The sequence below is a fragment of the Nematolebias whitei genome, chromosome 5 (assembly GCF_014905685.2).
Source record: "Nematolebias whitei isolate Nwh7 chromosome 5, NemWhi1, whole genome shotgun sequence".
Lineage (NCBI taxonomy): Eukaryota > Metazoa > Chordata > Actinopteri > Cyprinodontiformes > Rivulidae > Nematolebias > Nematolebias whitei.
This window is the reverse complement of record NC_056502.1, coordinates 36,030,975-36,043,635: the sequence shown is the minus strand read 5'-3', so window position 1 is coordinate 36,043,635 and position 12,661 is coordinate 36,030,975. Positions and strand designations below refer to the sequence as shown.

The following is a 12,661-nucleotide window of genomic DNA, read 5'->3' as shown; positions in this document are numbered from 1 at the left end:
CTTTGCTGTTCAGATGAACCGGTCAACTTTTGTCTTCCAACTTAAAATTAAAAGTATGTCAGATCGTAAAATCATCATAATCACAAAATATAAGCGTTAAAAGGGGCAGGGTATAGAACACCCGCGATAAACAAGGGACTAATGTAGTTCCACGAACGAAGCCAAGATTCATCTTGTCTGCTGGATTCCTTAGATAGAGAACTTTACTAATTGTCTTTTATGTATGTGAATGTTCCTGTAAAGTGCCCTGAGACAACTTTGTTGTGATTTGGCACTACATAAATAAACTGAATTGAATTGAATTCCCTTAATTAATATCTACATTCTGGATCTGCTTCATCTATTGACAATGACTGGTTCTGTACCACAGGACTTTAAGACTCTGTAATCCTTTACTTGAGAATATTAATCTGGATTCAGAGGTTCTGGCCAAATATAGACCCATGTTCTATCTTCCATTAGTTTCAAAAAATCTTGAGAAGACAGTGGACTTGTGTCTACACTGGTCCTGTTAGATCTCAGTGCCCCGTTTGATACAACTGATCACAATATTTTACTACAGAGGTTATATTATATTGAGATTATAAGAACGGCTCTAAAATGGCTTGAATCATATTTTTCTCATAGGCTCCATTTTGTTCATGTTAATAATTAATCCTTTTTCTTTACCAGTTATTTATGGAGTTCCTCAGGGTTCCGTGCTTGGACTGACTTTACTCTGCTTATATTACATTTATTATTGTTCCTTACTTTTCTAACAGAGCACTTTGCTGTCAGACTGCAGGCTTACTTGCAGTTCCTAGAGTTTCCAAAAGCAGGATGGGAGAAGATCTTTGAGTTATCAGGCTCCTCTCTTGTGGAACCAACTTCCAGTTTCTGTCTGTGAGGCTGACACATTGTCCAGTTTTAAAGTTAGGCTTCGTTCCTTTTTGATCAGTCCTATAGTTAGGGTCAGCTTGGTTTTTCTGAGTTATCCCTTAGTTATGCTCCTATAGGCTACTGGAGGACAAATTGACCCCATTTCCTCATTCTGCTCTTTTTCACTCTACTGTTTGTATTTGTATTAACTTTTTTCTATCAATATGTTTTTGTCTAAAAAAGTTAAATCTGGTCCTCTGGGTATTCAAAAAAACAAAACAAAGTAAAACAACAAAAAATCTAGAAACGTTTCGTCTCTCATCCAAGAGACTTCTTCAGTCTGAGGAGCTGTTTTCAGCTCAGTCTCTTAAATAGCACCTTCTCAGGGTGGATCAACCAGTTTTGCTGCTGACAACCAAAACCAGCTGATCACATGCTCAAGAAGGACCATCAGCCTAACAATGGATCATTAGCACACTGATGGCTGTTTACTATTCACAGAGGGCTGAGTGATACTAGCAATCACAGCATTGTAAGAGGACAGTTGAACCCGGAGGCCTCCACCCCTGTTTAATGATGGACGGTTTCTTTTCACAAAGATGGCCTCCTTTACTCCTCTCTCAAACCATCGTTCCTCTCTATCCAGGATGTGAACATCTTCATCCTTGAAAGAGTGACCGCTGGCCTGGAGATGAGTGTAGACCGCAGAGTCCTGGCCTGATGATGTTGATCTTCTGTGCTGGTCCATCCTTTTGACCAGTGGCTGTTTTGTTTCCCCGATGTAAGACTGATCACCCTCCTGACACTGAACAACATACACAACATTACTCTGTTTGTGCCGGGGGAAGGTGCTGTTTAAGAGACTGAGCTGAATACAGCACCTCAGACTGAGGAAGTCTTTCGGATGAGAGACGAAATGTTTCTACATTTTTTGTTGTTTTACTTTGTTTTGTTTTTTTTGAATGTCCAGAGGACCAGATTTAACTTTTTTTTAGATTTTTCTACCTGGATTATTGAGCATGCATCAGGATAATATGTTTTTGTCTTTCTTCCCATAGAAACTTCACCAGGACCTGCTATGTTGTGTTTGTATTGCTGTCCTGCCCTCTCTAGCCCCAGAGGCGGATGGATGCCCATGCTGAGCCTGGTTCTGGTTCTGCTGGAGGGTTCTTTCTGTTAAAAGGGAGTTTTTCCTTTCCACTGTCTCCTCTGTGCTTGCTCAGGATGGGAGACTGTGACGAAGTGAAGATTCATCTCAATCTGCTGACTTCCTCAGAGAGAGAATTTTACTGATTGGCATTTTCAAATGGATGTGAAAGTTTTTGTACAGTGCCCTGACAGGACGTTTGTTGTGAAATAGTGCTATATTACTAAAAAGAACTGAACTGCTGCATCATCTTGACAAATAAACAGCAGGATAAAGACAAGAAACTGTTTAGAGAACACAAAAGTTGTTTTTACTTAAACAGTAGTACACATATTTTGCTTGGCAAAAAAATACCTCATATTACCCAAAAGATTTTGCTTGAAAACATTTTTTTTTTTTTTCAAAAAAGCGTTTATGATGATGTTCACATATCCCTGCTTGAAATTTCAAATTAGTCTTTCAACGACAATCGATTTATTTACAAAATTTTGGAAATTTGTGCAATAAAATATACAGAAAATTAGAAAATTTTCAGCTGATTTTAAATCAAAACATTTAACAAAAAAAGGCACTCTGAACACTTTCACTTTCATCAAGGCACAATTAGACTATATTAAAACATTTACAGTAATATTTTACAGTTCATGAACGATGCTGCTGAAAACAGTCTAAGAGGAACCATCAGCATGGCTAAATATCAGTCCTCAGCATCATCGTGTTGGTGAAAATGGTTTTTATCCTCTTAGGATCCCACATGGTTTGGGTTTTACCCCCAGTTGTAGTACTGCCTAGTACACCAAGTATTTGAGTTCGGAGTAAACGAGTGGGAAAATGACTTTGCAGGCCCGGTACAAGATGGCTCCACTTTTAAATAAAGCTCGGGGTTTGGTGCTCCAGGACTCGGACTTAAATTTGAAGTAGGTTGCGTACAGCGCCACAGCAAAAAAGTGTCCAATCAGGGTCATGGGTTTGGGTGTTAGCCTGGAATGGAGCAGAAAAGGTTTCGTAAAAAGAAAAATCTGTTTCCACGTTTACAGACAGTAAAACAAAACTTTCAGACAAAAATGAAGGGCTGACAGTTAGGACATGTTGGAGTGTGCACAGCTAATACAACGGATAATTTCATGCAACGGTTCCTCCTGAATCTTTCTGTGGCTGCTAGAATTAAAAACAGCTTCACTTAAAAAGCTGAAACCTGAGACCTCCTCTGCTTAACGTTGTTTCTCATAAACAAAAATATCCTTGGGATGTGGGTGACAGCACCTTAAGAGGAGACGTCCTTCTCTTTCCATTCCACCAAACAGTCTAAGAATGGCAGCTTGTTGTCGTTAGCATCCTCTCTGATGAACTGCATGATGGTGACAGAGTTGCCATGTCTGGTGAACCTTTCTAATTCCTTAGCTTAGATTTTGAGCCAGGTATCATCAGAATATCACCATCATCTTGTATCGCTCTTTGTTTACGTTCATGTTCATGTCTGTCTGTTCCATCTCACATATCTCATGAACTATTAATTGGACATTTATATTTGTTTATTTCATGATGCATGTATTTATTTAATTTTGTCACATTCCACCCTCCATAACATTGGAGACATGAAATAAATAAATGCAGTGAAATTATTACATATATTTTTAAATTAAAAAAATTATTGAAAATTACATTTAATTATTTATTATTTAAAATGTACATTTATTTATTTAATGGGACATTTAATTAATTAATTGTGCTTTTAATAATTTAATATATTGTATATTTAATGATTTATTAATGTATTAAATAATTAAATTACACATTTAATTATTTAGGGCAGCACGGTGGCACAACTGGTAGAGCTGCTGCCTCTCAGCGAACAGGTCCTTGGTTCAAACCCCGGTCCAGGGGCCTTTCTGGGTGGAGTTTGCATGTTCTCTCCGTGCATGCGTGGGTTTTCTCCGGGTGCTCCAGTTTCCTCCCACAGACCAAAAAACATGCATGTTAGGCTGATTGGTAACTCTAAATTGTCCCTAGGTGTGAGTGAGAGAGTGAATGGTTGTTTGTCTCGTTTGTCTCTATGTGTCTATGATGGACTTGCGACCCGTCCAGGGTGTACCCCGCCCCTCGCACAGTGATTGCTGGACATGGGCACCAGCGACCCCCGTGACCCAAAATGGAATAAGCGGGTAAAGATGATGGATGGATGGATTTAATTATTTAATAGTGCATTTATTTATTTCATTGTACATTTATTTATTGAATTGGACATTTACATTTATTTATTTAGCTAAACATTTACATTTATTTCATGATGTATTTTATTTATTTACTTTTGTCACATTCCACCCTCCATAATGAACCACTGGATGGGATTTAGATGAAACTTTCAGAAAGAAGCCACTGGATGCAGAGCTACACCTCCTTATTTTTCGGAGTCACATCAGTTCAAGATGACCACCAAAGCTAATTGATACTAGCTGGAACAAACCTCTGTAACTCGGACATGTTTTTAGCTAAGATGTCATGCATCTGAGAGTTGTTCATGACATACTGTACGCTGAGCCTGAGAGTTAACATGAAAATATTTTCTGAGTTTGAGTAAATCATTTTTCAACATAAGATTTTATTCTGAAACTCTGGCTTGAAAGAGAGAGGGCGATATGCATTCCTTCAAGGATCGCCAGGCCTTTAATTAAGCTGCTTTCAGTCCTCCTGCTCCAGTGATGCAAACTGGAGTATTATTTGTAGCTGGAGGTCAGTTTTTAATACTCACACTGAGAGGAGTCCAATTGGCCCGGTGACACACTGTCCTCCGAGCTTAAAGTACTGGAAGCAGGCAGCTCTGAGTTCATGAAGATAATCTAATGAAACAAGGAGATTGAGATTAATGCAGATTCTGTCTGTCGAGCAAACGTGGTCATCTGCAGAGGGACTCACTGTCGGAGGCTGAAAACAGCTCGTACAGAGCCTGGGCCAACACGTTCACCACAAAAGAATGTGATGACTTGCGTTCCCAGTGGAATTTTTTCTTTGCCTGTTGGGATGAGAGACAAACACACAGCAAGGTGTTAAATGGCGTGCGGGCCTGCAGTCTCCCACCCACAGCAGAGACTCAAAGCATGAGGCAGTCGGCTCCTGTTTAGACACGTGACCAGGTTTGATCCAGAAAAACCAACAGACTTTCAGGCACAGGGCTCCGTTTTATTATCACCTGACGCCGAGTGCAAAGGTGTAGTACTGTAGTAATGTCTTCGATCATGTCTGTGTATGTGTGTTTGTCTGTACTGTTAGAAAAATACTAATATGACTGATGATGGGTTTATTTCAGAACCTTAAAGGGGTTTTGGACTGAAAGCAGTGAGCCCTGTAGTGAGCCCTGTGGTTCACCGCAGACTGGTGTGGAGTTCAGCACAAATAAGGCAGTTTGTACAACTCTGTCCTGGTGGGCATCTCTTTCCAATAGATTTTAATAAGCTCAAATATATGTTCGTTTTTGGTATACCATGTCCTGAGAAGAAGTAAAAACTTGTTTTTATCCAAATGAACACATCTTCATCTTCAGAAAAATTAAAAAAAACATATTGTTTTGCTTGAGAAGCATACTACCCCCCCCCCCCCCCCCGCCCCCCAATCCCCTACTGCAGGCATGTTAGCCAATCATTAGGCCTGTCATGATAAATTTTGCTGAGCGATTGTCTCCAAAATTATTGTGATAAATGATAATATTGTTTGAAATTTGACAATAATTAGTAATTATAGTGCAGCACGGTGCCGCAACTGGTAGAGCTGCTGCCTCTCAGCGAGCAGGTCCTTGGTTCAAACCCCGGTCCAGGGGCCTTCTGGGTGGAGTTTGCATGTTCTCTCCGTGCATGCGTGGGTTTTCTCCGGGTACTCTGGTTTCCTCCCACAGACCAAAAACATGCATGTTAGGCTGATTGGTAACTCTAAATTGTCCCTAGGTGTGAGTGAGAGAGTGAATGGTTGTTTGTCTCGTTTGTCTCTATGTGTCCCTGTGATGGACTGGAGACCTGTCCAGGGTGTACCCCGCCCCTCGCACAGTGATTGCTGGACATGGGCACCAGCGACCCCCGTGACCCAAAATGGAATAAACGGGTAAAAGATAATGGATGGATGGATGGATAGTAATTATAGTCAAATATAAGAAGAAATGTTTAATTTGTTTTGAATGTAGTACTTTTTTTCGACCACTGGATGGCGGTATAAGACTGTTTGAACTGAAGAAAAATGAAAGGGAGGCTCCTTGATGTGACATGGGCTGTCTTTCTTTGGTTCTCAAAATGGCGGACGCTCGGTGTGGTTTGAGCTCTTTAGCATAGCATTTTTCACACAAAACTGTTAATAAAAAATCAGTAAACAAGTTCTCAGCTTCTTTTGCAGAGAAAAACAACTTTTTACACGAAGCACGGGTTTCATCCGTGAATTTTGGAGCTTTGACAAGACGGAGATTTTTTCCTGAGGTCGGCCTGTTAGCTTAGCTCGTAGCTTAGCTTCTCAGCTTAGCTGCTTTTAAAGATCCAAAAACATGATTTTGGACAGTTAAAACAGATTTTAAAGAGAAAATAGAAAGGGAGGGGTCAGTGAAGAACACCGGAGTTGAGCTTTTTGTCATCCAGTGTCTTCAGTAGAAAGAGAGAGACACAAAGAAACGATAAAGCCGATAAATGAAAATTAGGTAATGTTCATTTATCATGAGATTAACTGATTTATTGTTTATCGCGTCAGGCCTACCAATCATAATCCAATTCCCCCAAATCCCCACTTGAGCAAGAAAGTACTCAACACCTCCCACCTGAAAAAGCACACCCTCATTCCTCACATGATACTTTGGGTTAGAATATAATTGTTTTAAAGCGGCAGTATGATATTTCATCATTTCTATCTGGCAACCCTGGATCCTGACAGCAGTGGGGGGTGGAGAACTCAGGTGAAGAGTGACCGGCTCATCAACATGAAACAGATGGAGCAAACTGCTCCACCTGCTAGAGCTGCTGCAGCTAACGTGCACCGCAGTAAATGCAGCTTTGTTCTGCTGCGCGTGTGCTCAGTGCAGCAGAGAACTGTGCACAGAGCAAACCTTACTAAGGAACTGGTTTCAGAATGCAGCAAACTTTGCCACTTTCATTCTGGCCCAGTTCACTTCCATCCTCAGTTATCTGATTGAGACTTTTGGTGGTGGTGGTGGTGGTGGTGGTGGTGGTGGGGGGGGGGGGGGGGGTGAGTGCAAACAGCGTGAGTAATTAACGTGCAATTGCAACACGTTTTCGGGGTTTGTTGCACCAAACGTAAACAGGCACTTCAGAGCTGACCTCAAATAACCCCAAACAAACTCATTACAAATTTGAAAAGCCAAACGTGAACCGGTCCTGAAGGGCCCTGTCCACGTAGCAGACGGGTGTGAGCGCTCACCTGGGACAAAGCTGCGTCGTCGTACAGATCTGGAATGTTCCGGAGAAGACGCCTCCAGATGCAAACATCGTTCAGAGCGACGCTCATCCCTCCCCCCGTCAGAGGATGCCTCATGTTGTAGGCATCGCCCAGCAGCAGCACACCTGGAAAACAACACACTCCTGTTGAAGTCAGTTATTTCACTTTATGTTTCTCTGCACGACTTGTTTAAAGGCCTCGAGTTCCCTGAACGAGGGAACATCACCTTCCATGCCCGAGTCTTACACTAATGTCTCTGTCATGACGAGTGCGGCTCCGCTCGGCTCTCGTCTTATCGGTTCTTCTCAGGTGTCGGTGGTTTGCCGCTGGGACTTGGTCCCCCGCTCTGTGGGAGGGATCGTCAATGCAAAGTGGGCAGATTCATAACTGGTCATTGTGTTCAAGCCACTCCGCACGTCGTGGTCCTTAATCTCTCTATAATCAGACTTCAGCTAATTTATCTTATCCCGGCACTGCTTATAAGTCCAGGTGTAGCCATGCTGAGCCATCATCTCTGATATCTCTCTGTAAGAACTCTCATTTCTGGTGGCGTCGTCCGTCAACACGATGAGGAAGTGGAGGTTCTGATGTAGTTTAGTTCTGCCGGGTCGTCCAGGGTTGTAGCTCTGCTGCCCAGTCAACGGCTGCTGTCTGCTTGGATCCACAAAACAAGGTGGTCCCATAAACTGGGCTGAGTGGGATGAGTACCGGCAGTGGGGAGGCCCTTAACTGGTGCCATACGTGCAGAGCTGAGGAGAGTTGAGACGGTGGAAAAGCGCCTTATGATGTTATGAAAAGACAGCGTTTGTAGCCATTTTAGGCAAACCTTGTAAAGAACAATATGATGCAACATCTCACAAGTTGTGTTAGCTCTCTGAGTGTGTGCTGAGGATGACTCTCAGATATTACCACACCCAACTTTAGCTGAATAACTTAAACAGAGTTAAAGCCATGTTTGTGTTTCCTAAACGTCCTCATCTGTGGCAGCTCTCTCCAGTGGAGTTGACTCCAGATGTTCAGAAGTTGTAGATAAACATCCAGTGATTAATTTCTGAAAAGTTCATTGAAGTCTATCCAGTGGTTCATTAAATATTTTGCTAACACAGCAGACAAATGCTCACACGCGCACAGAGATGGACGATAAAGTTCATTCGACAGAAACATGTCTTAGTATTTTCATCAAACAGTAAAACATGGAGCTTTCTGTGATGCTACACATCAACCAGTACATGAGTCAGAGTCGGTTCCATCTCCAACCAGAAGCTCATCCATGTGACTTCAGTACCTGGCTTGTTGACCGGGGAGGGAGGGAGGAAGCTGGCAGGCATGGTTCTGAGTCGGTCATTCTGCACGGCCACCATGAACGGATCCTTGAAGTGCTCTGGACAAAGGAGAGGAACACATGCAGGAGCACGCTGGGACCATCCAGAAGAAAACACAGCAGCGCTCTGGTCGAACACACTGCTAAGAAGTGTGTGACCCTTTTACAACTCCAGGTCCAGAAAAGTTGGAACAATGTGTAAAATATATATTTATAATAAAACAAACAATGCAATGATTTTCAAATTAATTCATCCATTTTCCCAATTAAACATAGTAAACATCAAATATTTACAAAAATTGTACCATTTGTTGGGGAAAAGTCCAGTAACTTAAAATTGATGGCAGCAATGCATCTCAAGAAAGTTGCTACATGTCCATGGTTCCTCCTGCGAAGTGTCCCCTCTTCTTCTGAAACCTCCAGGACCTGAGGAGAGCAGCTGCTGGAGTTGTTGGAGGGAATGTTGTCCCGTTCTTGTCTCATGGAGGATTCCAGCTGTTTAACAGTGTTAGATCTAATGAGATGGATTTTATCTGCTATGGTGTGTCTGGTTTCAACTGGTGAGAAGTCTGGAGTGCAGACAGAGTTCAGCACCTGAAGCCATGCTGGTGTAATGGACGCAGTCAGTGGTTTGGCATCGTCTTGCTGAAATATGCAAGACGTTGTCCAGATGGGAGCAAATGTGTTTCTGGAACACTGACGGTGCCTTTTGCAGATGTGTAAGCTGCCCATATCATGGGCACTAATGCACCCCAATACCATCAGAGAGGCAGGCCATTGAACCGTAGGCTGGTGAACCTCTGCCCATCTTCACTTCTGAGAGGTTCAGTCTGTGTATGCTCCATCTTCTTACTGACGTGTTGACCTGATTTGTTGCCAAACGCTCCTCTATCTGTTTATTTGTATTTTTACAAGTGAGATGTTTTACTGCCATCAAATTCAAACTCAACTTGAACTCTGTGGACTATGTTCCACTGTGAATAAAAAACGGGTTTATTATGTTTGCAAATCGTTGCATTGTGTTTTTATTTATATTTTTCACACATTTCAACGTTTTTGGACTTGAGCTGGACGACACCTGGAAGTCCATCAGCTATTAATACACAAAAACGTCTTCTTGGTTGTTTACCTGGCATCTGCGGGTAAATTTTCTCAGCCAAGTACTCAGGAAGATTACGAGGCATCTCCCCTCTGATGTCGACGAGGACTCTGGTTTCAGATGAAGAGATCTGGTAGATGAGCACTGGACTGGGGTTGGCCAGAACCAGCTCGGCATGGTTGGCCTTAAACTGGGGACAGTCCTGTGAGGAGGAACAGCTGGTTTTATTTGATGAAATAAAGCTCTAACTCACTTCCTTTCATACATGTCGCCTTAGTTTAATGGGTCATGAGTCTAATTCAGTGTGTTCATGAGGAGAAGCAGCTGCAGACCCTTCTGTAAAAACATCTCATGAACCAGCAGACAGGTGTTAGTGAAACTCCCTGAACGTAATCACTGGATGTTCACCTGCAGCTCATTAACTTCAGGATCTAATTAATTTGAGCTTGTTTTCTAAATGGCATCTTGACACCAGGTGTCCAAACATCTTCAGAGGTTTTCAGGTTTCAACCATGTGGTGGTGCAGCCAGGAGCTCAAACTAATGCTGGAGATTTCACAGAACAAACAATAAACCCGAACTGTTCCAGCACCAGAACCTCTTCATGTCCGTCTTTAAAGGGCGGCTCGTTCTCACCTTCATGAGGAATCCAACGAAGTGCGAGGAGGTGCGAGCTTTCCCGGAGACCAGACTCTTTCTGAATTTGGAGAAGCAGCCGTCGGCCACCACAGTGAGAGCGGCGTGGATCACCTGCAGGACACACAGCCTCTGAAGGGTCAGCACAGCCCCACACTTCCTGTCAGTGATGTGAGCGTGAAGGTCCATCTTCTCACCTTCGTGTCTCCGGTCTCTCTGTCTTTGTACTGGACTCCAGTGACGCAGCCGCCCTCCTCCTGCAGACTGCTCACGGTGCCTTCTATGAATGTGACACTAGAGGGTGCACACAAACAGAAGCTGAAGAATCTGTGCAGCTTCTACTGAACCTTCAGACAACGAAGTTCATGCTCAATCATCCACGTATCAAATCCTCAGTCAGGTCATCTGGACAGTTTAGAGAACTATGAAGTCCACTTCAACGTGCTTTTGATTCTAGACATTTTTAATAAAACTAATCGAGAAGTTTTCCTCCATCTGTGAACGTTCCGTGATTTTACCGTCACTCTACTTGCATGTACTTTGTGCTAATTTAACTTTATAAATAAAATGTTCAGCTTGATTAGGATAGTGTTTGTAATTTTATCTGTACTATTCAAATGTTTCTAAATGTTTAACTTTATTATCAAACTTCCTTCGTAGCGTCACATTTAGATCCTTTCATATATCAGACGTGTTAACTTTCTTATGCTCTATTTAGCTTTTAGCTACTGCTTTGATAATTGTAGCTTGTAGCTACAGCTATGTTAATTTTAATTTAACTGTGGTTTTGCTCATTTTAGCTAGCAGTAACAGTTTTTCAAAATTTTGATTTTAGCTACTATTTTACAAATTATTTTGCTAAAGCTATTGTTTAGATTTTAGCTACTGTTTTGCTCATTGTAGCTTGTGCTATAGTTATGTTAATTATAACAACTATGTCAAAGTTCATGCTCAATAATCCAGATATAAATCCAACAATGTTCAGTCAGGTCATCTGAATGGTTTCTTTTTTTGTTGAGACGTTTTGTCCTTCATCCAAAGGACTTCATCAATCTGAGGAGCCACTAACTGACTGAGAATCACCAGCAGCTCACTCCCATCAAAGAAAAAAACAGTTTGCTGGTGATAAGATGGTTTCTGTGGTCCGCCCTCTCCCTCGTTGACTCCTCTGAGGCAGCCATAGCCTCATGCGATTTTTTTACCTGGACTATTGAGCGTGAACTTTGATGTTTTGAACCACTTTGGCTGCAGTTGCCTCAGAGGAGTCGACAGAGGAGAGGGCGAGCCCCAGAAACCGTCTTATCACCAGCAAACTGGCTGGTCTAATTTGCGTGTGTGCTGCTTGTGGGACTGAGTTTGTTGTGGCTCCTCTGACTGAAGAAGTCCTTTGGATAAAGGATGAAACGTCTCAGCAAAAAGAGGAACCGTCCAGATGACCTGACTGAACTTTGTTGGATATAACAACTATAGTTTTGCTCATTTGAGCTAGTAGCTACAGTTTTTCTAATTCTAGTTTTTAGCTAATGTTTTACTAATTGTAGATTTTACTAAAACATTGTTATATTTAGATTTTAGCTACTATTTAGCAATTAGCTTTTGTTCTGGTTATTTGATCTTTTAACTACTGTTTTCCAAATTTACCTTTTACTCTTACATTTTTAGTTACTATATTTCTGCTGTTTTGCTGGTTTTAGCTGTTAGCTTCAGGATACAACACTACCTTTCACCCACTGTTTTGCTCATTTATAGATTTAAGTTACAGTTTAGCTATTTTTAGCATTTCGCTACTGCTCTTTTTTTCATGCATGTTTTAATTTTAGCATTTCAGTTTCAGCTCCTTCAGCAGATTCCACAGCATTTCACAGAGACGGTTCGTGTTTCCAGTTGTCAATTGACCTTTTTTATCTCATGGCTCTGCTTACTTGGGCTCAGCTCTGGCTGCTCTCCTCAGGCTCGTGATGAATCGTCCGTGATGGAAGGCAAACCCACACTGGACACTTCCCTTCTCCTGGGGGTACGGGATCTGCACCTCTTCATGGCTGTCTAAGTTGTGGATTATGTAGCCGTTCACCTGATGAGCATCCAGACCCTCCACCGAGCCTGAGGACCAACACAGCAGGCTTCAGTTACCTCTACACACTGAACTACACACTGAACTACACACTGAACTACACACTGAA

The 12,661-nt window shown here is 42.1% G+C and overlaps 1 protein-coding gene across 1 annotated transcript in view; it reads right to left on the bottom strand.

Moving 5' to 3' along the window:
• Positions 1-2,793: 2,793 nt before the first annotated feature.
• sqlea (squalene epoxidase a) overlaps positions 2,794-12,661 on the bottom strand; it is a 12,244-nt gene continuing 2,376 nt past the window's right edge. Inside the window, exons 3-11 of the mRNA XM_037677140.1 lie at positions 12,404-12,581; positions 10,679-10,775; positions 10,482-10,595; positions 9,877-10,048; positions 8,712-8,807; positions 7,409-7,551; positions 4,919-5,015; positions 4,755-4,842; positions 2,794-2,986 (exon numbers count right to left, since the gene is read on the bottom strand). Coding sequence (XP_037533068.1) covers positions 2,794-2,986; positions 4,755-4,842; positions 4,919-5,015; positions 7,409-7,551; positions 8,712-8,807; positions 9,877-10,048; positions 10,482-10,595; positions 10,679-10,775; positions 12,404-12,581 — 1,178 coding nt within the window. The remainder of the gene's footprint in view (positions 2,987-4,754; positions 4,843-4,918; positions 5,016-7,408; positions 7,552-8,711; positions 8,808-9,876; positions 10,049-10,481; positions 10,596-10,678; positions 10,776-12,403; positions 12,582-12,661) is intronic.